The sequence below is a fragment of the Apteryx mantelli genome, chromosome 18 (genome assembly GCF_036417845.1).
Source record: "Apteryx mantelli isolate bAptMan1 chromosome 18, bAptMan1.hap1, whole genome shotgun sequence".
NCBI classification, from domain to species: Eukaryota; Metazoa; Chordata; class Aves; order Apterygiformes; family Apterygidae; genus Apteryx; species Apteryx mantelli.
The window spans coordinates 1,947,144-1,974,574 of record NC_089995.1 but is presented as its reverse complement, the minus strand read 5'-3'; the positions used below and the strand labels follow the sequence as shown (position 1 = coordinate 1,974,574).

The window sequence follows — 27,431 nt, the reverse complement described above, 5'->3', positions numbered from 1 at the left end:
TAACCCTTTTAGAAGAAATAATTTTAACAATGTTAGGACCTCTTGAAAACTGAGTTCAGAAGACCTCTTATGTAGTTAATATTACTGCAACTGCAGGATTATTCTGTCCAGTGTATGCTCTGGTTCATTGGGTTGATTAATAAAATTATTAACCCTGTTTGGGTAATGTTTGAAATGAAGGCAATGAAGTCCTGCCAACCCAGAAAATCGACTTTTTTATGTCATTTGTGATGAAGTAATAGCTTAAAAAAAAAAACAAACACAAAACATGCTAGTACAAGACCCCTGCTTTTGCAGTTACTTTATATTAGATGCTCTCTTTTGTTGCTGTTTGTTTAAATATGTCTGAAATTAATGTATCTTTAAGCATTCTTAAAATTCTAACAGCTGTTCTTAAACTGACTAAAATATATTTTGCTCTTTTCTGTGTGTGCAGTAATCCTGTGGATTTGAGTAACCCAGCCATTATTAGCTCTACCCCCAAATTTCAGGAGCAGTTTTTGAATGTGAGTGGAATGACTCAAGAACTGAATCAGTACCCCTGCCTTAAACATCTGCCTCAAATATTCTTTCGTGCCATGCGTGGGATCAGCTGTTTAGTGGATGCATTCCTAGGTAACATTTTTTTGTCTTGTCTGTGAATAGCTAGGAATAGTAATCTAATCCTTATTTTATTCTTTTAAAATCTGGATTCTTCAGCAACACAGGTGTAACAATCTTATTTGTTACTTGTGCATATATCCTGGGATGGACAGGGAAAGAATCTAAAATTGCTTTTGAATGGCCATAATTTTAAATAAATGCCTGTTAAAAAAAAAAAAAAGTAGGTCTAAAATAAAACTGGACATCCTTTTTCCCCAAATGACATTTATTTCTCTTTTTCTCTACACCCCAATGAAACTTTTAGTCTTTTACCATGTTGTGAGCACTGACAACTTTGTTTGTAAACTTGGTGACAAAAGCTGTGTGCAGCACTTGTTTTTATAAGGTATTGATTCTTGAGTGGCATCTTTAGATATTCATGCTACAAGTACCAGTTTCACTTAGTTTAGGATTAATAGGCGACAAGTGCTACTGAGAAGAAAAGACGTGTTACTGTGTGTCTACTGGTAATTGGGTAGTTTAAATTTCAATAAAAGGTAAAGTAGATGTGAGCACTGGCTGGTAAATTTAAATAATATTATATAGCACTGGAAATCTGAGGTTGTTTTCATAGTATGCTTCATGCTTATTGAAAATTCTTTAGAGATAATATGCTCTTGCAAACTCTGAAGAACTGTCTGTCTCCAACTGCTTTTTTGATTAATTATATGCAAACAAATGGTATCATCTGCCAGAAGTGTGTATTGATATGAGATTGCAGAAGACTTGAGCAGAAAAAGGTTGGCTGCAGAATTAGACTGTCAGATTTTACATGCTGGGTTTTTTGTTTTGTTTTGTTTTTTTGGAAAACCTGAGTGGTTCAGTCCCTTTAAACAAAACACCTCAAGACCCTCCTGTCTCACTGAAGTGTAAAATACTTTTTATTGGAAATAAAAAGTATGGTGCTATAAAAATATTGCAAGGAAAAAGGATTATTGATATTTTATTCCTCATTGCAAAAAACGGTGGTTGTTCTAGACATGTTGAAACTATTACTTAGACTGTGATATTGAATCTTGAAACCTGTTGCATCCACTGTACTTCTTCCAGATGTCTTGCCACCAGTTTTAAAGACTCGAATGATTGCTCTTTACTAATACCGGATGTAAGATTTTAAAATATTCAGTAGTCTGTCTCTTAAATAATTGTGTAGTTTGTGAAAGGAGAGTAGTATAGTAGTCTTAGTGACTTGAAAGTTATTTTGCTCTTAGGGACTAAAATGTAAACCTTTTTTTATGTGAACAGATCATTGAAGCATCCCCTCTGTCATGGATAGATGTGCAGTGCACTGTATTGTGTTTGCATCATGTTATACAGTAGCAACTGCATAGCCCCCTGTTTAGGTTCAGGATCTGACTGACTCCCTATTTTTCATTAAACTGCTGAAAATGTGGAAATTGTAGTACTAACAAAGGTAATATTAAGACTAAAATGTAAGCTGCCTAAAAAGGGATGGCTCATACACATGTATGAGAGGGGGAAATGAATGAAGATTACGGAGATGCTTCCTTGTCAGATTCCTGCTCAGATCTGTCTGGAATACCTTCCAGGGAAAAGCTATGTCCCTTTGGGACTGAGGGTACAAAACCACAGTCACAATACAAGGCTCTTCTTAGTTTAATTAAAACCAATATTATCTATTTTAACTGAATGCAGGCCAAAATGTAGAATAGAAACTTCCATAGTGGTGCGAATGAATAGTGTTTGTTTTTTGAAGAAAGGGCAAGCATCTGTGCTCTTCCTTGAGGATTTCTTATATTCTTAACTGTACTCAGGATCCTTTGATCTGATGTGTGAAAGCGTAGACCACTGCAGTTTTAAATGCTGCAATGGCTTTCCCTTCAGCAAAATGGCAGAAGGAGTAATAGCAATCTGTACCTCCTTCCTTAGGTCAGTCACCTGGAAAGATCTTCAGTGTTCATTTTTTTCCTCTTTCAAAAACTCCCTGTAGTCATTAGGGTGGACTGACTGAAACTTGACTCTGTGTTCTCCAATGTACAGAGGAGAGAGAACTTTATCTACTGCATAGTATCTCATTCTTACCTCCAAAGTGTCTTAAGAATTAGATTAGTCAGATGTTAAAGATAATCTCAAGATAAACCTGAGCAATATATGGCCTGACTTCGCTAGAATGACCTCCTTGACTTGCTCTGTCAAACTGCCAAATCCTATTACCACAGGTAGAAAATCTGCTGCATGGGATCAAGAAAAAATGTCTAACGGAAGATTGCTATAGGGTGTTCCTCTGGAGAATCCTTTACTGGCCTTGTAAGCTGAGTTTTAAAAAGCCGTTAAATATAGTATGTATTGAGGAAAAGCATACTATATCCAAGAGTTTTGTGAGAGTGTCATTGGTAATTAGCACTTATTGGCAATGAAGAAACTGGTTTATAATGAAAGGCTTGTGAGGAGAGCGTCTTGCAGTGGAGGCAGAGGAAAAATCCGGCTGTTAGCTTTGCCCGGTGCTTGTACCTCTCCTGGGATATCTGTTTATGGTCAATTCCTCTTGTACTTTAGAAATAGTCTGGGATTCTTCTTTGATACTTTTTAATACTGATGTTTGTAAATAGTCCTTTCTGTAGTCTCCATCTGGTTGTCTGAGACTCCGTTTCTGCTTGGATGGTGGTGACCTGTCCTCAGTTATTCATGTACACAGCTTCTTGTCTAGATGATCGCAGTGAGGGGTGCATGTAGCTATACATGGGACTGAGGTCTTCTGCGGAGTGCTGCCATGTGCCCCTTAGCAGCACAGACTCAACTGTAAGCACATTGGGACCGTTGCTCTCTACATGAGCTTTCGATAGGATATTGAATCGGTGACCTTGGACTTCTCAAGATCTAGTGTAGCTTGGACCCAGAGTGTTTGGGAGCCCATCTGGAGTTCACAGACGAAGACTGCAGGCTATGATGATGCACTCAGCACAGCAGAGCTCTTGGTGAAATTAAGTTCAAGCTGTATGTGTGGACAAGAGGATGTTCTCAGACAGACTTTAGAATTGCAATATGGGCTCCTTCAGCAATGGGAGGCTAATGTGAATCTCATTGCCCCCTACACCAAATGCCATAGCACGTGGGTTTTTTTTATTTTGCTTTCTCTGTTATGTACTTACATAATGTGTGCATTTGGCAAATTACTACAACCTCCTCTCAAAAAAATTGTACCAAAGCAATGCATTTCATGGTGCATACTCTCTCTCTGTGTGGGGTACAAGACTAACAGTTTACCAGAAGTTAGCTCTTTTGTCATGTGCTGTGAAAAGTACTTGGATGCTTTGATTAGCATAGTCTAAAAATCTGTAGCAGGTTATCTTCAAGCACGCTGCAATTGCCCGTTTAGTTTTCTAATGGGGTGAGAGTGCTGGTGTTCATTAAAGTAGGATAGAAGTGATTTGTCGCTTCAGATTTTGCAGAGGGAGACTCTAAACTAACTGCTTCTGATTCTGTGACTAGGAAGAGTAGCTCTTCATACACCACAAGTGTTTCCCTGAAGTTCAGTTTTACAAGATGACAGCTGATCTACTGTCTTGCTGCTGCCAGAAAATTATGGCTTGCTCTGCTTTCTTACCCCCATCCCTTGTAGTGGCTTTGGTATTGAACTGTTCAGTGAGCTGATTCAGCCTGCTAAAACGTCAGAAAACTGCTAGGTTTCATTTTAGACTAGTGAGCTGTGTTGGCTCTGAAGGGCCAGACAAATTCTAGAGCTGTCTCAGAAGAGGGCATGGAATTTATGGTTGGGAAGGAAAGGCAAAAGTGATACCCATCTGATTTTTGGCAGTAGTGAGCTGTTAAATTGGCTTTGGCAAATGAACCTTGCCCCTTTCCCTCCGACTCAGTCTTCCCATGTGTGTTTTTCCCAAATTCTTAAGGTTTGGGTTTATTTTCCCCCGCGGTGTTTGCTTATCTAGTGCAAAACTAGGGTTTTCTCTTGCCCATGCTTTTATTTATGCTAATAATAAAAGTGGAAAGATGTTTTTCTTAACACTGCTCTTTGGAGTGGGGAGAGGTAAAAGAGCTAATCTATTTACAGAAGGCCCAAATATAACTCTGTTGCTGTGTATGAGCTTATGGAAGTCTTGCTTAAAGTTTGCTTTATTCGTTTATCTACAGGCATTTCACGACCCCGGTCAGATAGTGCACCCCCCACACCGGTAAACAGGCTGAGCATGCCCCAGAGCACTGCTATCAACACAACTCCACCCCATAACCGAAGGCATCGGGCCGTGACTGTGAATAAAGCAACAATGAAAACCAGCACTGTAAGATTTCATGCTCTGTATTGAAGCGCTTGACGCTTTTGATGGTTCCTTGGTTAGAGGATGTAGCTTTCCTTGCTTCTAGTAGCTAACTTGTTCTTCTGTTCAAATAGGTAACTACTGCACATACTTCGAAAGTGCAGCACCAGCCCTCCTCTACTTCTCCGCTCTCTAGCCCAAACCAGACAAGTTCTGAGCCACGGCCGCTACCAGCTCCACGCAGGCCAAAGGTTAACAGCATCTTGAACCTATTTGGATCATGGTTATTTGATGCAGCATTTGTTCACTGTAAACTTCATAATGGAATAAATAGAGACAGCAGCATGACTGGTAAATATTGCTGAACAAATATCTGTAAATATTTTTCCTTGTTTTACTGACATTTCCTACCTGCAAGATTAACATATGCATACTCAAAAAAAAATCTAATAAAGTCCTGTATTGTGGTTAACCCCTCCCAGCTGAGCCAGCACTCATTCCTAGCCCAGCAGGTGTTTGGGACTTTAAAATTAAAAAGTCACTTTTTACTATTAAACACTCCCTTATTTTCACAAACATAGCAGGCCCAATTATGCTAGCAGAGAAAACCTCAAGTGAAGAAAATAATGTGGTAAAGGAGTCAATTTCCTAGCTTAAAGTATCTCTTTGAGTAATAGCAGCTTTTTATAGAGAGTCTTTAATGTTCAAAAATTTTAACATTAGTCCGGATGTTAAAGCGCCGAAGTGGCGCTTCCCCATGTTCTTGTAGAATGCTGTAAAAGCAGAAATCCTTAAAATCTCAAGTAAAGTTTCTGCCTTCCAGTGATGGCTGCTACATGTTTCCATGTATGGGTTGATACCCGGATTGTCTTCAGTCTGGAACTGCTGGGTTTATTTTGTCTCCTATGGTTTGCTCAGCTTTAGGGGTTAGATGTTTTGAGACATGATAGCAGAGCTAGTGCTCTCTGCTCAGAGGCTTTTTACCACTCTCCTTCCTTTGGTGATAAATATTCAAAAAAGAGTAAACATTACTAGTCCTCTCCTTTTTTCCCTGTTCTTTATTCAATATGTCAAATGTCCATGAACCTTTGCCAAGAAATCTACGTCAAAAGCTCGCTGGCCTAAGAAAAATAAAGGAAGAAGAGGTTTGTTGCAGGAAGTTGGGTTTATAGGTAGGACTTGATAGCAGCAGATAAACTGACTAGCTTCCTTGTTCATTGTGTCACGAAGCCCATTCTCCCCCTGCATGGAGATAATGTGTTTGGAAGTTGGGGTCCATTAAAGGTAACCTTAGATATGCAGCATGTGGTTTTTGGAAGTGGTCAGTCATGGATTTCCATGACAGGAAGTTCAAGTCCCTCTGGAAGAGGCCTGTGACATGTGAATAGAGAAATAAACAGTTGAGTTCAGGAAGGAGTAAAGAATAATTCGAGGGTATATTCAGTTGTATATTCAGGTAATACATTTCTGTATTCAAGTATAACTGCTTTTCAGATTGATTTGTTGGCTTTAATTTTGACTTAACCTGTATCTTGAGCAATTTTAAGGTAGTGCTCAAACTGAAAACGATATCAGCTGAGATGCTGACCTTTTTTAGAAATATGTTATGACTTCTTAGTTCATATAGCTTTATTACTTGCTTATGCAACAAAATGTCTGCTGTAAACACAGATATTGTAATTACAGTGGAAGTATTCAGTCATTTGAAACCAAATGTTTGACTTGCTTTAAGGAGTTCTAGGGCCTTTTGTTAGCCTAAGCAATGTCCTAAGTCCTCCAACAGCAGCCATAAAATTCTTATTGCTATTCTTACAGAGGGATTTACCAACTGTTACTTCAGTTCTCCTGTTCCTAGAAACTGTAAGCAGTTGTTTGATTAACTGAAATAGGAAGGTACCTGGAGTTTTTCAGCAAATTTTTATCCCCTGTCCTTTTTCACTCATGACAGAATGAATAAAAACCACTCAATTCTCTTGCCCCTCTGTGCTCTCCAGAGCCATCCATAATGAGACCAGTACTAACATGTCGCACATTCTACCATTTAGTAGCAGCAAATGGTCCTGGAAGAGTTACAGTGATGGAGACCCAGAAAACCAGTTGTGTACTGTCCAGCTTTACTAGCAATTTGGAAGACAGAATTTAAGCCTCGTGCAAGTAAAATCCCTCTGAACCTGCAAGTGGCACTTACTCCATTCAGTTTCTTGGTTCCAGTTATTGCACATCATTAAAGAGTAATGCCTAGTATATTGCTGTCTCAAGGAGATTGCTATGGCTGTGCTCTGGGATAGTAACAAGTATCCTCCTGAATTCTTCTCTTGACATAGGCCCCCGGCAGTTGGGAATCCTGCTTTTTGTAGTTCAGAGGAGACATGTCTCTGTCTCCTCAGTTAGTGCTTGCCCAATTTAGGGCTTCTTGGGGCAAGAATTGCTGGTTTGCACATAGTAGCTCCTCCATCAGAAAAGGAACTAGATCCATGACAAATGCTTATGAAAAGATTCTGGTCTTGGGCCCTTTTGCAGACTTGGTGCTAGTCACAGTGCCTCTGAGGTCAGCTCAAAGGAGAGATGGTATTCTTGCAAAGAATGCTTTCTTCATCTAGTTCTCCAATAGATCTTCCTTAACTCACTTGCCTTGGTTCCTTTCTTTATTTGTTACACTTTAAATCTTTAGCCTTACAAAACAGGCTGAATTTATCTTTGCTTTTGTTACCTTCAAGCATTTGCATTTGACCTGCCTGGAGTCTGAAGTCAGTAAAAATTCTCTGCTCAATGTACTGTCCTCTGAAAGAGACATCCCACTCCAAAAGTCAGGATATCAGCCTGATTTCCAGCCTGCTCCTGCCCTTCCAGGATGCCATGAGTACCTGTTACCACTGCTTAAAGTACTGTTCACAAAAATGTTGTGACAGGCTGTCAGAATGAGAGCGAACTGGACATATGGAAGATGGACCCATACTGCCGAAACTATCTTTGTAGAGAGGTACTAAAATCTGATTGCCTGACTGTCCTGCAGGTCTCAAGGTCAGTTACTAAGCCTCTGCCTTAAGTGGGAGAATGTGATAAGACTTCTAGAGTGTTAGACTGCTGTAGTTTCTGTTGACTTGAAGCGTCAGCATCTTTTAAAACGAGGCTTATGTCCAAATTGAAGAGTTTCTGTTCTGTCATTCTGTGGAGCTTGATGCTTCCAGGTAAAGTCTTTCTCCTCTTGAACTGTGTAAGACAAGAGGGATCATGCTGGACTGAGGTGGGCCAAGTGAGGGCTCTGTGCTCTCATCTCTCCCCATCACATAAGCAGGGCACATTGGTGATGTAATTGGATCTGCAGGTTGTGCCCATCCACCTGCCTCTGCTCATGTTACCCAATATAGGCATGCCTTGAGGAAAGAGGCAGCAGAGAAGGGATCCCTAGTTGTCACAATCCCTACCTGTAGGAGAGAGGGCAAAAAGGAATCTTCTGCTCGTTGTATGACTTCTTTATGGCTGTAGGTTGGTTATGCCTGTATATAGCAGTCCATCTCTTATCTTCAGTAGTCTGATACAGTAGATGCTTTTGATACTAGCTGGATATTCTTACTGTGTTTGGCACTGCTATTGATAGCCTTTTGCATTAGCCTCAGGAAGTGCTATTATCTATTTTTTTAATGACTGCTTCAGATAATATTTTATAATTTGGAAGTATCTGCATTTATGATCAGATTTAATATGTAATATTGTCTTCTGGTCCATGCACACTGTTTTATTTTTAGGTCTGGGACTGCATTTGTATCATAGATTTTAAGAGTTTTAAGCCCTTCTAGCGTTCAGTTCATTTCAATGTCGTGCAGTTAAGAATTCCTCCTCTCATAGCTCTCTGATATGATTTCTCTGTCATTGCCCGCTGATTGGAGGACTGAGGACCATTTTGTAGTGTCAGAGAAAGAGGTGAAGTATCTTAATTCAGGATACTGCCTGGTCCTGCAGAGAGAGATCTCCTGCCCAGGAACACTGTGTATTTTCTAGACTGTTTTTCTTATTTCTCTTCCTGTCACATGACACACATTTCAACACGTGGACATGATTTCTAGACTGATACTCATGAGCTAAATGAGAGCTCTTAACAAATGACCCCATAGGATGAGATGTAGTCTCATGTTCTGCTTCAGAATTTAGTTCAGTTCTTTTAAAAAGAACCCCACTAATTCGAACTGAGTAATGTCTCATCCTCCCCCCTTACAGTAGGTCCCTTTGGTCATTAGGGAGCAAACAGCAGTTCATCGAGGCCAATATGAATGAAGAATAGCTACCTATCCTTACTCCTCTTCTTGTTCTGGAGTCCTGTGTCTCAGTCGTAATTCTTTTATGTCTAACTCCTTTGCCTCCAAAAATGAAGTCAAGAAGAGTAGGAAAAATGTGTCTGTTGGGGAGGAAAAAACCTGCAACTTTTTATAGGTTCTGAGATGAAAAAAACCTGGATGTGGGGAAGGGTAACCTTATTAAGCTAAGAGGAGGAATGTTCTCACCTGACACTTTTTCAATTAAAAAGGTGCTCCTTCAAAGGGCTAGGAGCTGTTTTCCTAACCCCCTTGGCCTCCTCAACATGGCATGGCTTTCCTCCCTGTGTAGCCAGCTAACACATGTATTTCCTCGCTTAGGTGAGACTTTTGAGATTGAGGGACAGATGATTGTTTATTGTGGTAACTTGCAAGGTTCTTACCAACATAATGATGCTTCTCTCTAATCAGAAGCTTTTTGATTTCCATGTTGTTGAAGGACCAAAGCAATATGGGTGCAATTTGAAATACAAGAAATTTCATTTAAACATAAGGAAAAAACTTTTCACAGTGAAGTGTGGTCAAGCACTGGATCTCTTTGAAGATACTCAAAACCTGGCTGGACAGCATCCTGAGCAACCTGTTCTAGTTTTCCTTGCTTTGAGCAGGGAGGTTGGACTAGATGATCTCCAGAAGTCCTTTCCAGCCTCAACTATTTTATAACTATAGTTTTATAACTATAGTTACTACACCTCTGTTGTTCAATTTTGTTGTCTCCTTGGGAAAACTTGTAGTAGCCCTTGCACAATTCAGGATAGTCTGCAGCATTTCACACTTTCAGTTGCTGTGTTTATCTGTTATTCTTTGGGAAGAGAGAGACTGCAGAATTATTTTTCTCTTGCACAAGATTACCTGGGAGTAATTTGCATATGCTGAGTGCTGATCATCTTCACCATCTTCCAGATGTGCTCTCTTACTGTTTTCTCTTTGAGTCCTGTTCTTCAAGATAGTCTTGTGTAGTTATTTGGATTTTGATCTGAAACAGTGATCTTTAGCACTAAAGCTATTGTGCTTTGAGTGTCTTAGATCAGGGTTTTAGTTTCTGCACTGAGACCTTGATGGTGAAGCTTTATAGCAGGCAGCTATTGAACATTGTTCTGTATCGTGATGAGAGAGAAGAAATGATCTGTTCTAAACTGGGTAGTTGGTTTTGAAAGGAATTAGATTTTTCTGCTGTGGTCTTTAGAATTAGATGGCTGCAGGTAAATTCCCCTTTGGAGAAACAGTTGTTCCATTAGTCCGATGTCCAGTGCGTGATATTCATTCAGCTAAGTGTGGCATAAGCAGTTCCCCATGGTTGCTGCTTTGAGAGAAGTCCTTCATAAGAAATACATTATGAAGGTGTTAAGAAGTTATCCCTAATTATCACAGCCCTGGTGTGTGGGTGTGAGAGCCTAGCCTCACTGGTATGGTGTGTATCGATTAGTAGAGAAGCTTGGCCATGTGCTATATGCTGCTACTACTTGTTCTTCAAGAAATTCTAAGAATTAGGAGAAACTCATTAATCCCTTGGGCCAGCATTTCAGGAAATGAATCCTGCAATCTGATGGTCTTGTTCTTAATCTTCATATCTAAAGTAGTAAGTCACGAGCTTGACTGCTATTTATTTTAAAGTGGTTGTGTAGGAGTTTTGCCTCGGATGGTTGTTGGGATCACCCAGGTACTACTGGTCAGCAAGGGAATCCTAGAGTATAGTTTTACCCTCATCTTTTCTAGCCCTTCTCTGTCCCTAATATGTTGTCCCAAAGAACGTTTCTGGGGGTATAGGAGACAACTATAAGAGACCCTGATTAGGAAAGTCTTGACTATTGCTGAGAGGCTTGGTCACAAGTCTTGATCTGACCCAGCACGTTCAAAGAAACAGCTCTTACAAAGTAGGTAGTTTTCCCTCTTGGTAGCTGGCTGCTGGAGTCTTTCCTCTTTTCTGTCTCTTGAGCTTGTTTTGGAGATGTTCAGCTTTCTAGTAGTATTCTGCCTTTTACTTCTGCTTTTGAAGATTCTTGACTGAGCTGGAGGTTAGGGTAGGCATGCTCATCTGTACTGGGGTCTGCTTTGGGTTATTAGCCATTTTGCTAGTGGAAGATGGGGCTGCAGTGCTGTCAGGAACTCATGGCTGTGGAAGCAGGAGTATTGTTGGGAGAAGACTATGTAGGTAAGTAATCTTCCCCTTATGAGGCATACCCCAAGTCATACACACCATATTATAGCCTAGAATATACTTCGTATACAATATAATGTAGGAAATGTACTTGAGCTGGGAAGGGTTAATAACATCTCTTTAAAGAACTGATGTACATTGATATGAACAGATTTAAATATTATTAGTATTTTGTAACTTTCTTTGTTCATTGTTTTGCATGGTATTTTCAAAACCATAATTTTGGACCTGAATGCCAATTTCCTATGTGTTTAACGAGCTTGCTGTATCATAAAGCTTTTAATCTATTTTTTAAAAAAGCTAAAAGCTTCTTAACTTATATTACAATTTCACCATCTTTAAAGTATTTTATAACTACTGCTGTCCTTTGATTTGTTTCCATTTTATTTCTATTATCTTGCAGCATCTTTTATCCAAATTCTTCTTTCTTATAAATCTTGTAAGTAGGAACCAGTAGCTTTTCCTTAATTGCGATCATGCTTTTCTTTTTCCATAATCCCATATTTTATTTGTAAATTCATTCTCATTGTCTCTTGTAGCTTTTGCACTTTTACTTGAAAAAAAAAGACAAGTAATTTTTTGTGTGTGTTTTTGAATGGGGAGGATTGTTGGCAAAAGCAAATTAATCTGCCTGAATCAGTCCCATCTTTTCTGTACTTTAGTCTGTGATCATGTCATGAATTTCAGGACTTTGCACTAACCATGTTTTTTTTACTTAAAGCTTATTTTACAGACCTAGTGTTTGATTTGTATGCATTGTGCATGTAGTGTTTTTTTCCAACTATAGTATATTGCTGGATAGCTTATTTAGGACAAAAAATGGCTCATGGGAAGACGCATAAAGATTTGTGCTTATTTACTACTTATGCCCTGAAAATTTATAAAGTACCAGTAGGTTACCAAGAATTTAAACACAAAACTTAAGAGTAGAGACTTTTCCTTAGGGAGTTTCTAAAAAATACCTAACAATAAAATTAACAAGTATTGCAACTATTCAAGTGTTTTGCATGACTGTGATTATGAATCTGATATCCCAGGTTTGAGGTATAGAACAAATTCCCTGGTTCTGGCAGAATTATGTTGGCTTGATTCTGTTAGGAGCACATATTCTCTGTTCTGTTTTTTAGCTTGTAAAATTTCTGAAAGTCAATATTGGCATGTGAAGCCTTAGCTAAATAAGGAACATGCTCTTTCTGCTGTTGGTAGTCCAAGAGTGAAATTGCTCTCTCATTGTCCAAGGGAAAAACAATATCTTTCTTGGTTGTCATTCGGGGAGAAATGATGAAGCTAGCAAAATGAGTAGCCTCTTGCATGTTATGCACGTGATACTGATGTGGGGAAGGGAGCTGAAAATCTTCCTAAAAATACATGACTTTGATTAGCTTGGATTATTTACAGAAATGTTCTATAGGAAGAGAGCCCAAATCTAGGGAAAACCAAGTCCCATTTAGATATAGTGGGTTCTCTCGAGCCTCTTTGAGGAGTGTGCTGTGGAGCATCTGTTAGCGACTAGGAGAGTGCCTACCTTCCTGGTAGCTGTCACCCGGACTATCTAACTTCTAAAATTTCTTTGGTAATTTCAGGAAACCTGTGAGGAGAGAAGGGCCAAATCAGAAGAGTGACTTTCAGCAAATTTCTCTTTCTGATATAAGTCCTTAGAATTCTTGGATTTTTTTTTTTCTTCAAGTGTTTACTGTTTACGCAGCAAAGTTGGATGAAAACAGCTTGGTGTTCAGATCACCAAAAAGAGATTAGTTGGCCAGTTTTGTAATTAAGCACTTGGAGGTGACAGAGGTATGATCGAAAAGGTTTTGGATATTTTAGGGGGGCCAAGGAAAGGTGGGTTTTTTTTTGTTTTTTTTTTGTTTGTTTGTTTTTAAGAAGAGAACTAGATGAGGAAGATCTTTTGGCTTCCAGACAGACTAGGAAGATAATACTGGATATAAGTGTGCTCTTTGCGACAGAAAGTTGGGATTTGCTTTAGAATTTGAAAGTTAGTTGTTGTTCCCTTACAGGAAAAAAAGTTAGTTACCCCTCAAATAGTTTCTAAACAGAGACACTGACTCAAATGCAGTGAACTAACAGCTTCATAACTACTAAATTTGACTTGATCTTTGTGTCCAGGATCCCATGAGCCTATTTTACGTGCTAACAAATACACTGAAATGCTGTTTTTTCTCTTCCCAGCTATAGCCACTCAAGCTAGTGTGGAGTTTCGCCGAAAAGGATCACAAATGTCCACAGACACAATGGCTTCCAATCCTATGTTTGATGCAAGTGAATTCCCAGACAACTATGAAGCGGGAAGGGCAGAGGCGTGCGGGACACTGTGTAGGATATTTTGTAGCAAGAAGACTGGGGAGGAAATATTGCCAGCTTATTTATCCCGGTACTAACCTATCTTCCTGTTGCTTTATTGGTGTAATTCTATGGGGCAGATGAATTTGCAGTGACTGGCTTTCAGTTACTGGCCGAATTCTGTGTTGCCAACTCTGAAAGCCTGGTTAGCCTTAAAATGCTGTAGGTAGAGCTCCCTCTCTGAACTAAGTATTGATTTCCTTTCTAATTCCTCTGATCTCTCTTTTCAGTGGGTTTTCTTTTAAGTTCCAGTCAAAGGGAAGTCCCATAAATTGCCTCTCAGCCGGAGGACATTCTGTCTTTATAATTACTTTCTTGGCCTGTTTTTTGTTTTTTTTTTTTTTTGCCATTGAATATTGTTAAAATGGAAAAAGAATAGAAGCGTGCGGACATAAGAATACTTAAGCTTTGTTAGACCATGAAGGGTCTTATGTTGTCAAACATCACAACAGTGGATTGGAATATGATTTAGATGTAGAAGCCCACTGGGTTTAATGCCCCATTATTTAAAACAATCAGTTTTGTTTCTAATAAAATTAGGCAATTCTGCCTATCAGTGTTCCTTTTTTTCATATTTTTATTCTCTTTTACCAAAAATCACTATGTTATAGTGCAGTAGCAAATCTCAGAGGCAGAGAATCAAATTTCAAAATCGTGACTCTTAACTGTTCACCTACTTTGGTCATAGATGGCCTCTAAACTGCTGAAAGGTCAAAGTCATCCACTTATTTAGTTCATGCATGTTGCCGTATGGTATGTATAGGTAGTTTGTGTTTCTCTGACCTAGACAGTGAGTTTCTTCATTTTTTGTAAGGCTTTCTCAAAATTATAAAGGAGATATTATTATTTCTTAAAAAGAACTACAACCCCCCCCCATCTGCTTTAGGACAATAGCCAGGTGAATTATAAGGTGGTTTTAAAAAAAAACAAAAAAACACTTTTTTGTCCTTATTATATCATTTGACGTTATTCCCCTCCCCACCACCATTGCCCTGCTTTGTCATTTGACGTCGTTATGATAGATATGTTTGCTCTCATGGAGTCTCTGATCAGAGGTGTGGGGTTCCCCCCCCCCCCCAAAAAAAAAAAAAAGAAGATTTCGCACTATTTTTCTTCTGCACTGGGGAATTAAAGTCAAGGTTTCGTTTACATCCTTACGTGGGGGAGCAGAGGGAGCACATTCAAAGCGCTCTTAGCAGACGTCTGGGCTGTATTTGCAACAGCTCCCAGTCCATGTCTTGCAGCAAGTCAGGTGTTTCAACAAACCTGTGCTCCACTGGGTTTTTGCATGAAATAAATATGACTTGTTTTTCTCTGAAGCTAGTTAGGTGTGTGTTTGCCTGTACTAAAATAACTTAGGGGGATGCTCTCATAAGCTTTTCTTAGCTCTGGTTTTGAAACCTGCTCTGCTTTATGGGGAAAAGATCGAATAGTTGCTGCGCATTCTTATTCATGTGGGATGGTGATGCTTTTTATGTGCAAGTAATTTAATCTTATCTTTCTTTGTCAGATTTTACATGCTTTTAATTCAGGGTTTGCAGATAGCAGATTTCGTGTGCCACCCCGTTCTTGCCAGTGTTATTCTAAACTCCCCTCCTTTGTTCTGCTGTGACCTGAAAGGGATTGATGTCGTGGTTCCTTATTTCATTTCGGCTCTTGAAACTATTTTACCTGACAGGTAAAATGCCATTTCCCTATAGATATCATGACAATGTGGGGAGGTGTTTATTATCTGGGGTCTCTGTCATTCTTGAATAGTTTTCCCTGGAGGAATTGTGTCCAGTGTGCCATATACCGTGTAGTACCAGTAATGTTCTTGATTTGATAATGCTAATAGCAGCATTTCATAAGCTTTAATTTTTCATTTGATTTAATGCAATTATCTTTAAAGCCGTAATAGTGCTTTTTTAAAAAAAGAAATATAGGTAAGTTGTTACCTGCATATTCATTGCTGAAAAGTAGTATCTGCAAGAATAGGGAAAAGGAATGATTTAGCTTAAATACATTTAAAGCCTACTATTTTTAAATAAAATTTTGCTGGATATTCATTAGCATCTGTTGCTGCTTGTGAATTCATGTAGAGAGTAATTTTACACATCATTAATTGAAAAATAGAGAATTTAGACAGGGTGTTTAAGTTACAGTAGCTTTTCACACCAGAATATATAACCTTACCATTAGAATTTTACAAGTTTCTGGATGTTTTGCTAAATAATTTAAGGCACTTGATAATACTCAGTGCATGCCTTCTGTACCATATATCTTATGTATTGACACTGTTTTATTTTGAAGTTACTCATGAACTACTGTCTATCTTCTGGGTTTAAAGTCGAGCCACTGTTTATTTTGGATAGGTCTTATAAGTGGAGGAATTTACTAGTGACTACTGAAAACAATTAATCTATTTGCTAAGCAATTTGTGTTTTATGCAATATGCACATGAGCAAATTCCGTGGATGTCTGATAATACTGGGATGTTTTATGAGCAGTAACAAGCAGATAGTGGCTTGTGACTGAAACTTCCTGCTTTGAAGATGCAGTATATGAATAATAATTTCATCAGCTTATCGCTTTTACATCCAGTACAAAATCCTTAGTAGGTGATGGTTCCTCATACTTAACCTGTGTTAATTGTTGTATTGATGCTGTTACAAAATGAGGTTCAGAAATCTAGAAAGAAAGAGCTACATTGTAGACTGTAAATTATTTAAGACCACTGGGTTCCTGTGTTTAATTTGCACTGAATTAAGTTTGGTCACAAATCCCTGTAAAAAGTTGATTAACTTTATGATGCTTTGATTTGCAGAGAACTCTCAAAGTTTAAAATCTATGTAAACCCCACAGAGTTAAGAAGAGCTTCTATTAATATCTTGCTGTCTTTGTTGCCTCTCCCTCATCATTTTGGAACCATAAAGTCTGAGGTAATAACCTTATGAGTTTATTTTCTATGATAGTTTATTTATAAGCATTAGCTTTTTTCCAAGGGGCTGTGTTACAAGCAGTGGTGTCCCTCACCCCATGATTAGTCCTCACTATCACTGAATAGGCAGGGACAGGACTGATCTTTGTCTGCTATCTGAAAGTAGTGGGTGTGATACCTTAAAGCATCAGAAGAAAGCAAACCATATTTGTGCGCTTTTGAAGTCAAATTTCTTAAATTGCAAAAGGAAACCAATACCATGCTGGTGTGCTTAGTGTAAGTATGAAATTGATCTCTAACTGATACTGAAATAAATGTATTTTTCCTTCAGGTTGTCCTAGAAGGAAAATTCAGCAATGACGACAGCTCAACGTATGATAAGCCAGTAACCTTCCTTTCCTTGAAGCTGAGGCTTGTGAATATACTCATAGGAGCTTTGCAAACTGAAACAGATCCCAACAACACTCAAATGATACTAGGTTATTTCAACTTTCTTTTTATTAATTGTGTCACAGAAGTGTGTCTTAACTAATCTTAAATGAAAGAGTTGAATAATGGACAATTAGTTATGTGTTGCTTTGCAAGGATGAGATGAAATTCCCAGCAGGTCATCTTCTGTGCAAAACCTTTTGTATAATCTCCTTCACACTATGGAAACACCTTTAAAAAGCTTCACATTTTTATTAAAATAATATTTCTCTCCTCTTTTTACAAATGAGGAATAAAACTTGAAAAGTAGAGATAAATACAAAGCACATTCTAGCAGGAAAAGTAAGTGATAACTAAGAATGGAAATACAAAAATACTTTTTAATACTGGGAAAAATTGTTGATTAATGGGTTACAGGGAACACTTTAGTTTTTGGCATGATTGAACTTAGGAAAAAAGTCAACAAGTTTGGTAACCATTGCTCCTGCATTGGCAGAATACAGATGATATTTGTCTAGCACTGTGTAAGCTGTCAGACAAAAGCTTTGAAATAAAGTCTGGAGATGTTGTAGTACTTTGGCAACAAATGTTCCTTGAGGTGATGGATGTATTAACATCTAAATACCCAGAAGGTAGATAGAAGCTGAAAACTTGAATAGTGGATTATCTGTTAAGTTAGGTGTATTTTCAGACAAATAAAACATAGTTGCCTTACCTACCATTTTTTTTTCTGTTTTTTTCCCCCTCTTTGTTTAGAAGTATCTTTTTCCACATACTGTCTTTTCCCCCCAAATAATTACAATACCTTTTTCCTTTTGACTGTTAAAAAAGAAAACAAAGTTGCAGTTGGGAGGCATCTGGTTGTTCTGGAAGGCAGAGAGCCTATCTGATTAATAGGAGAGGGAAAGAAAGGGGCATGAGCAATAAAGCAAAGGGAAACAAATCCAGTCTACAAAGTCTTTTGAAAGCTTCCTTTCAGTGGCTGGAACAGTTCCTTTACTGCTAGAAGACCAATGGAGAATAATTTGGAAGAAAGATTTACAGCCAGTCCTGGTGCAGAGATGAGGATGTTTGCTGTTCCAGAGCGATCCCCTAAGCAAGACCCCCAGAGTGTCGGTGGGTTGCACCACCTTAAACTGTTGGGGGCCATTCTGTTAAATTATATCCATGCGTTCCTGTGCCCCTATGGTGCGAGTTGGTGTTTGCACCCAACTAGGAAGATGCTCTGACCGCCTCTGCCTCGGATGGGTTTTAGCATGATATGGCTTTTCTGCTGTGTCACATACCAGTCCCTTTACCCATATGCTCCTGTATTCATGTTGCTAAGCTCCGATTTCTGTATGTGATGTTACATCCTGCCTGTTTGGCTTGAAGGGGATTCACGAATCTCCAGGGTGGCCAGACTCTCCTTGCACCTGCCACCAGCTTCTCAACAGAACAAATGTTTGTTGCCAACTGCTCACTGAACGTTTTACAGGCTGCTGTGTTTCCCTTCATGCAGCAACTGGTGTTTTCATAAAGGTTCATTGCTGCAAAATCAAATTTTTAATGCCATCCAGTGGCTGTGCTGAGTGCTTCATAGTGCCGGTCTGTATTGTGTCCTTGCTGCTTCTTGCCATGTCTCCTGGGGGTGATGGTGCCCAGCGTGTACAGACTGGTTGTGCTTGTTAACCCAAGGCACCTAGAATGCAATGGCAAGTTTAATTTAACCTACTGCCTTACACTTGTGTGTAGTCATCTTTCCCAAGCTGGGTATTTCTATTTACCTGCTGACTAATTTCAGTGCGGTGTGGTTGGTTAGTCCTACGCTTGGAGTTTTAGCTTTTTCAATATAATATTTTGGGTAATAATGGGGGGGAAAAAAAAGCACAGAAAGCACGAGGCCAGACATCACTTCTAGGTAAAGAATTTCAGCATATCCCACTTCAGACTGTGTGCCGGCCTCATGATTTAGGAAAGTAAAGCTTTGCCTTTCGGGTACATTTGGATGTAATGACTTTTTATTTTGGTAATCTGTGGGTTTGGAGATCAATGATGCACACATCGGCCTTGCTCTGGGCAGTAATGCGTAAGTCCCTGTAAAGATAAAGCTCCTTGTGCTAGAATGGATTGGTTCGTTTGACTAGTCGTTGGTCAGCGTGAGAGCAAGCACTTGCACCAGGCTATTCTGCTCATGCTTTGTCTTAAAGTTGCTGGCTGGACCAGGCGTTACTCACTTTGTGGTCCAGCTGGTTGCTGGCTGGACCAGGGGTTCGTTAAGACATGGGCACATGGTTTTGTTTGCTAGTCACTAATTGCCTATCGGCTCCTCCTGGCCCCATGGAGGGAGGGAGGGAGCCTCCTTGCGCCAGGTGCTGTCTGCAGAGGTTAGCCCGGGCCGCACTGTATAAATCCTGAGCTGGTGTCAGAGGATGCAGGACTGTCGTAATTATCTAACAAAAACTTTCTTTCCTGGAAGAATCCGTAGATGTCCTTAAATGTAAATTGGGGTTTTTAAATGGGCAGAATCTGATTGGAGACGGGAAAAGATTCCAAACCCTGTCAGTAAAACAAAAATCCTTCTGAACCGAGGGACTGAAGAAACCTATGTCCAAAGTACTTTTAAAATAGCTGAAGGCAGGATCTCTTTTATCTCAGCTATCGTTTGCATCAAATGCCAAAGCCTGAAGCAGATCCTGTGTTTTATTAAAACTCTAGGTGGAGATCTTGTATGCAAAACCTTCAATGCTTCTTTGTAAGTTTTAGCAGTGAATATTCTACTGTTGTCTTTAAGCAGTTATCTTCTTGTATCTGATTCTTCAGGTGCAATGTTAAATATTGTTCAAGATTCAGCACTCTTAGAAGCCATTGGCTGTCAGATGGAAACGGTAAGATTTTTTTGCTTATAAAGTTATTACTGCTTCAGAAAGAAAACGCGTTACTCATTTTATCTGCTGCTGTAAGATGTTCAGTTATTTGCTTTAGGTTTGATCCTTTTATTTTTCCACTGTATCTGTGAGTACTACTTGGCAAATCTTATCATCACTTAAAAGTGACTTTCAATTTGCAGAATGGTGGTGAAAATAACCTCTTTAAAAGCCACAGTCGTACTAACAGTGGCATTAGTACTGCGAGTGGAGGCAGTACGGAGCCGACAACTCCAGACAGTGAGAGACCAGCACAAGCCCTTTTAAGGGATTATGGTAAGGAACTACCCATTTCTGAAAAATTGTGTCATTATATCCCAGGTTGATGTGTGTTTGGGTCCCCCCCAACCTGTGTAGGTTTTGGCTAATATATCAGTGTGCATGGGTGTTTTGAAACCCAGGTGAATAGCTCCTGAGTTTGTTACTGAATTGTACTCATATGTGCCCTTTAATTGGTTCGTTTTTAACCCTATTAAGGGACTTTTCTGTTAATGTTTTTAAAGTAAGAACTTAAAAGCTTATGAAAAAGGAGACATTAGCAAACTGTTTGACTTTATTGTCTGTTTTCAAGATGTTTAATTTTTGTGAACAATACTGGGATAAGCCTACAGCAAGTGTAAATTAACTGCTTCATTCATTTTGGTAGCCTTCCAAATGCTTACCTGACTTTTGCAGCACCTTTTCTTAAACTGTATTTAGAAAGCATTTGGGGGAGTTCCTGTTTTTTTTTTTTTTTTTTTAATAGAAAAACAGAATGTTTGCATATGTCACTTGCTATAGTGTGAGAATTTTTTTATTAACTTTAGTTTGCCATGTCCTGTACTGTGCATTTTTGAACCCTTGTAATAAAATCTATGTGTTACTAAATCTGTGTGTGGTAAGCTAGCTGAATTTGGAGAGCCTGGAATCTCACTTGCTCCTTTGGTCTCTAGTAATTTAACTGATATTAACCAGGTGAATGCGAGAACATACCACTGTTATTTGTTATATTGTAGGTATAGGTTGAAAATTCAGTTCTTGCCAACCGAAAATGAATTCTTCCCTTTAGCTTTCAAAGTAAAGAAATGAGGGAGATCAGCAGGATAGATTTAGTGTATTCTAGGGATTCCCATAAATATGTTAGTGCTGTCCTTGCAGGATTCATTTGTTTAAAAAAGTTAAAATGCTGTTTTTCAGCACACCATTTGACGTGCATGTTTAATTCATTTGGGTTTTCATAGGCAAGTGCTTTTGGCGTCTCTCTGGATGTAGAATATCCATTTGTAATGTTCAAAATTATCTTTTATATATTTGAGTTATTGACTCTTTTTAAACCATGATATAACTTGAAGGATTAGTTTTGTAATATATTGACCCTATATTTGTGAGTTGTTGATTCATTTTAATAGATTTTTTTTTTAAATTTCCTGTTCATACAAGGTAAGGGTATAAGAAATTTTTGAAAGCAATTTCTACATTTCTGCTGGATGCTTGAAGGGAAAATTGAAAAATAAGAGGGTCTATTTTTACTGGTTAACTCTAGCTGACATTTGAATCTGCTGCTAGCATAATGGAGAGCATTGTACTTTGCTCCTGAGTGTTAAATACAATGATTTAACAAGGATAATGCTTGGCCTTAATAGTTCTTTTTATAATTAGGGAGTCATTCAGCAGGTTATCTCTAAAACTGGTTAATTTGCCTACTTTCAGTCTTTAAGCATAAAGTTCCTAATATTTTGAAACTAAGAACCATGGATACTAAAAACATGTTTTTTATTTTTAATTTTGAGCTCTAGAGGTGCAATAAAATTAGATGTTGAGAAATAATCTTTTTCTCCAGGATTGGCTCTTTCTATACCTACATTTCTATACCTAATATTCTTTCTATACCTGATATTTATAGAGTTATGGGTAACTTCCGGCATAGGTATTTGAAGTTACGTATACTCTATTGGTACATTACTAATGCTTAAATTCTTCTAGGATTGCAAGATGTTGCAGCAATTTAAGTACAATAGCAAAACGTGAAGTTAGTTCTGTTGCTGAAATGCAGCAGTGCTGTGAGTAAAATGTCTTTTAGAGTAACAATTCGACCATGTACAAAGAGCAAGTCCGGTAAAATGTTTTTCATTGTTTAAAAAAAAAAAAGTTTTGAGATAAGAAGCCAGTCTGAATGTAGGTGTATAATATGGTATTGCATATCAGGGAATTAGCCTGTGCAAAAGTGACCAAATTTCTAGCTTCCAGGATATGTGTAATTTTAATTTATGTGCTTATTGTGGCTGCTTTGGCTTGTGCCTGTGCTTTGCTTATTGTTACTAATGCGTAGTTATTTTCCCTCCCTGTGGTATGTGGTATTGGGGTTATATCCTAGCTCTTAATACAGATACAGCGGCTGGACTACTGATACGCAGTATTCACCTGGTAACCCAAAGACTCAACTCACAGTGGAGGCAGGACATGAGTATCTCACTAGCTGCATTAGAGCTTCTGTCTGGATTGGCAAAGGTGAGAGAAGAAGTTTCATGTGCTCTGGCCTTTTTTCAAAGGGTAATTATAGTCCTGGGTAGGTGAGTCATGCCACCAAACAGACATCTGCCTCTGAGGTTGTCAGCAAATGTTCTATTTGGACACAGCAAAAAAACCCAGGCCTTTTGTAGGAGCACTTCATTTTACCCTAATGCAGATGCTAACCAGCTCAAGTGATGTGTGCCCTGTAAAAGCCTATTGACTCTAAATGAAGTATAGGGTGGCTTGCTCAGATAAGAGTGGCTCTGTCGTGGGTTTCTGGAGTCAGATGAGAGAGATATGGTGGGTCTTTAAAAAAAAGAAAGTAAGAAAACCTCAGCACAGAGCAACCATGGTTTGAAATAAGGAGTGTGGGCGAGGCTGGTTTTGCTGAGCTAGACTGATAGCTCCTAATCTTTCTCAGATTTCCATGCACATTGAGTCTTTTTTTTTTCTTCTTTTTTTTTCTTTTTTAACACTATAGGGGATGCATCTGGCATATTGGGTTGCATACTGGGGGAGGGGAAAACATACCATTAAGCTTCCAGTGGGCAGTGTATGGGCTTGGACCATTACAGTCTTTGGCCCCACTGTGAACCATTTATCGTGGTTTTCTTGGTTAGATAGTCAGGCAGTCTGTTCAGTGCGTAATCACTCTTACAAACCAGACTTTCTGTTGCTGGAAACATGCCAGGGCAGCAAACAACTTTATTGCCCTTTTTGTAGATGTTATACCTGCTTTTCTGCTTTCATGTCACCCTGGAAATAATTTTCTGAGCTTAGAAAATTATACTGTGTATTTCTAGTATGAAGGTGTTATCCTTCTGCTTAGGACCCTTATCTATGCATATGGTTTCTCAGTCCAGAGTTACTGTGCTGTTTTTCTTCACCACTGCCTAAGTTGAACCACTCTGCTTGGTTGGATTTTGGCCCCCTGAGCTGCTGTCCATATGTTCCTCAAATTAGTGGAGATTTACCTAGCATGTAACCGAAGTAACAGAAGTTCACCTCGCTGAGCACTTAGTCCAGCTGCATGGTTGCCGGGGCCTTTTTTGGTGAAAAGTGGAATGCACTTTCCTGCTCGCGGGCTCTTGTTCCCAGTCTGGACTTTGTGATGTTTATTGAGCAGTATTCCAGTGTATTTACAGCAGCCCCGATGAATTGGCATGATAATTCAGCATTTCCTGTCATATGCCCCTGGGGACTCTTCAGATCTCTTTGAATCTGCATGTCATGTGCCTTTTTTTAAAAGCATGGAGTCAGCGCTGAGCCACGTCGGGCTGGAATGCTGCTTTTGTTACTGCAGTGGCATGGGCTGAAGGCGGCGTTTGGAAGCAGGGCATTCTGCAGTATGAGTTGAAATATGATTATTGGATCTTACGGAGCACAATACAGAATCGGGGTTTCCCACAGCTTTTGGGAGAAAATTTTATGCTGCAACTTGAGCCAGGATAGCTTGATTTTATTTTATTTTTTTTCTTGGTTTGCGGTGAGAGATGGGAATGTGAAAAGGTATCTTTTCAAACGCCTACCAAAGTCAGCAGTGAACATTGTAATCTTTGTATAATTATCATGCACCTGGAGTAGTTCTTCCTCTGGGATATCTTGGACTGTCCTCTTTCCTCTGAAGTAGCAAACGAACTGGGGAAAGGGATCATCTCTTACTGTGTAACTGCAGAGTGGGGATCTGATTCTGCTTGGGACCTTTGGAAGCTACAATTTTCAAAGCCCTCTTTAGGTTAGGAGCTGCCCTGTGCTGTGTCTTTACAACACCAGGTAACTCCTGGGATTTAGTAAATTCAAAAATCCTGTTTCCTGCAAGGGTACTGGGTCACCAACCTGCTTTTCCTAAGCTACTGCTGGAGGGCTGCTTTTTTTTTTTTTGCTATAGATAATTTTCTTTGAAAGGAAATGCTGCCTTCATCCTGGGGCTCCAAACTGATGTCCTCCCCCGCTGTTGGGTACCGCTGACCAGCGCTGGTGTTGTCAAGGGCAAGAGCATCCAGCTCCTGCCCTTGATACTGAGGGCAGCCCTTCAGTAGTGGGTGAGGCTTTGTAGGACATGGTCAAAGGATGCAGAGTAGAAACATCAAGGTTTAATTGACAGTTCCTGTGTCAGTTCAGAAGTTGGGAAGAAAAGAGAAAAGCAGTTCTTCAGCTAAATGTCTGCGGGCCCTGCTGAGCTGGAGAGAGGCTGAGGTTCCCCCCCCCCCTTTTTTTTTTTTTTGGCCAAACTGCTTAAAGGATCTTGTCTGAAGACCCTTTCTTCCACTCTTTTGCTGACAGAAGTTACTGTGCTGACAAAATATGCTTAGTGGAAAATTATGTGGGCAGAATGTAGCACTGTGGAAAGGAGCCTTGGTAGTGAGGGGGTTCTCAGAGGTACCAAGTGGAGATGGGTGGGTTGCTCTAGCTGAAGGAGAGGTATTTCTGAAATGAAAATAAAAGTTTCGAATAGTAATTTATTCAGTTTGCAATTAGTTACTTTTCAAACCACGTTGGTACTGTCCTTGCTCTTCGAAACCCAGCCATGCAATATGGTGGCATCTCTTAGTGTAGCATTTCTTTCCTCTTAGCTTTTGAGTTTCAGTAGCTGTCACTGTTAAATTTTATCCACATCTTTAAGCTGTAATCATAAAAGAGCTCAACTGTTTATTCCCATTTCTTAAAGCTGCCTTTAAAAATGCTTTTGAAATTTATTTCTTCTCTGAAAGATTTCCTGGAGGAATTCTCATCTGACAGTCCTCTCCTGCTTGCTTTACCCAGGTGAAAGTGGCTGTCGATTCTTCTGATCGAAAGAGAGCTATAAGTTCCGTATGCAGTTATATAGTGTATCAGTGCAGCCGGCCAGCCCCCCTCCACTCCCGTGACCTCCACTCCATGATAGTGGCAGCTTTCCAGTGCCTCTGTGTCTGGCTCACTGAGCATCCTGACATGCTCGATGAGAAGGTGAGAATCTCTGGCATATGTATTCAGAGCACTCCAAATGGTCATGCCTTTTGTGCCCAACCGTTCTTGTTACTTGAAAATATTTATTTTTGTAGTTTTCAAAAGGGTACTGGTTTCAAACCTGGTTTCTTTGTAAAATAGTTTTCAATTTTGGTTTCGGCTCTTGTTTCGATGAGAATATTTTTGGCTTTACAGTTATCTTTCATACTTACTGAAAAAAGAAAGGATCTTTCATCTTGCTTTGTGAAATTGAAAATAAGAAGAAAAACTGAAATGGAAAAAAATGAAATTGAAAAGAATATTGAAATGAATGGTATACCTGCTGCAGATAAACCTGAGTAGAAGCCATTTTGTTTTCTCATTTCTCAGTTCTTACCTGACTAAAGCAGGTCTTCTAGACTTAACAGTGGAATTCCTGTGACCCTAATTTTTTGATACTCAAAATTCATTATTTCACCAAAAAACTGAACAAGGCACAGCTCCATCCAGGATAAAATTTCCTTGGGAAGTTTGAAAAGAACAGGAAATGATAGATATTTCTAACAGCCTTCTGTCATACTTTTGCTAGAAATATATATTTTTTTTTCTTACATGTGCCTATTTTTATTGTTGGTCTCCTTTTATTGTGTGTGTGTGTGTGTATAGTGATCTCTGGCTGAATTAGATAAAATGATATATTTTATTTCCTTATGAAAGTTGTTGGCAGATGACAGATTTGGAAATTGTTTCTTGCAGTTTTCAAGATGAGTTTTTTCTTAATATGCTTAGAACTTAATTAAAAGCTCTGCATATAATCTCTGAAATGCATTTGTCATCTTTTTAAATACATTTACATTTTTTCAGTTTCACTCTTAATAATCCTCTTGGCCATTTTGTATGTATGTAATGGAATATATTGTGTATAGCTTCATTCAGAGTGTTTTCTAAGCATTAGATATAGAGGCATACAAAGGTAATTAGATATCTTCTATATATAGAGAAAATATAATTCCTATGCCAAATGTGATCTTTATTCCAACTCTGTCTGTTAGAATAATCTTCTGCCTTTGTTTCTGAGCTCATATTACTGGCAGCACTTTATTTTAATTGATGGTATATCATTGTCTGACTGAGGTCTTTAAGAGACTTTTGTCAGAGTGTTTCTGTTTTACGATAGTTCCTCTTGTGTTTTAGGATTGTTTAAAAGAGGTACTGGAGATTGTGGAGTTGGGCATTTCGGGAAGTAAATCCAAAAGCAGTGAACAAGAAGTCAAATACAAAGGAGATAAAGAACCAAACCCTGCATCCATGAGAGTGAAGGATGCTGCTGAAGCTACATTAACATGGTATGAAATTTGTCAAAGCATCTTTGCTGTTTAGCATAAAACATGTCTGAGAATGTTTTAATTAGGGGTTCCCAACTGGCGAGATCTTAGTGATGGAGCATGAGCATGCGAAAAGTCAGCCAGAGGCTCTGTCCGTTTTGCCCTCTGGGCCTGGTTGTCATGTGCTTGGCCTTGGCGGTCTCCTCTCTCCTGTTCAGGAGTTCAACAGAGAAGAAACCCCTGGGATTGCCTTCTTCCCATCCTGCCTATTCCCTTCCTTGGCGGGCACAGCCCAAGCCCTCCCGCAGCCCCTGCTCTTCTGCTTTGGGCCAATTCTCTGCAGACAGCAGTTCCCAGTATCTCTCCCACTTGACCTACTCACACTGTCCTACTGTTCCACCTTATCCACAACCTGAGAAGACATGCTATCCCTGCACTGATTGGGAAACCGATAGACGCTGTCTCATGTGTAATGCAACAAGGAGCTGCACGTGTAGCAGGTGCATGTCAGCGCAGGATGGAATGTCGTTCTGCCCGCAGAATCGGGCTGGTTTGATATATTTGAGAGATTCTATAGGAATTGAAATTGCAGATAATATGTGGGTTGGAGAAGGGAGGCAAAGAGAACAGAGAGATGAAAATTGGGATTCACTCCCAGGAGGTTGAAAAGCACTACTTTACTGGATGAATAGCTTGATGGTGGACAGGACAAATTGAGAATACGTAGGAAAAACGC

General features: G+C 39.2%; 1 protein-coding gene across 5 annotated transcripts in view; it reads left to right on the top strand.

Moving 5' to 3' along the window:
• The window catches only part of RALGAPB (Ral GTPase activating protein non-catalytic subunit beta), a 77,008-nt gene that overhangs the window by 19,818 nt on the left and 29,759 nt on the right, over nt 1–27,431 (top strand). For 4 of the 5 annotated variants that reach the window (XM_067308044.1, XM_067308046.1, XM_067308045.1 and 1 more), the window contains 12 exons: nt 437–615; nt 4,750–4,898; nt 5,009–5,225; nt 13,530–13,731; nt 15,211–15,378; nt 16,507–16,621; nt 16,952–17,099; nt 19,852–19,916; nt 20,099–20,231; nt 22,309–22,442; nt 25,209–25,391; nt 26,565–26,716. In XM_067308044.1, the coding sequence (XP_067164145.1) occupies nt 437–615; nt 4,750–4,898; nt 5,009–5,225; nt 13,530–13,731; nt 15,211–15,378; nt 16,507–16,621; nt 16,952–17,099; nt 19,852–19,916; nt 20,099–20,231; nt 22,309–22,442; nt 25,209–25,391; nt 26,565–26,716 (1,845 nt within the window). The remainder of the gene's footprint in view (nt 1–436; nt 616–4,749; nt 4,899–5,008; nt 5,226–13,529; nt 13,732–15,210; nt 15,379–16,506; nt 16,622–16,951; nt 17,100–19,851; nt 19,917–20,098; nt 20,232–22,308; nt 22,443–25,208; nt 25,392–26,564; nt 26,717–27,431) is intronic. The other variant, XM_067308047.1, reaches the window with a different exon arrangement.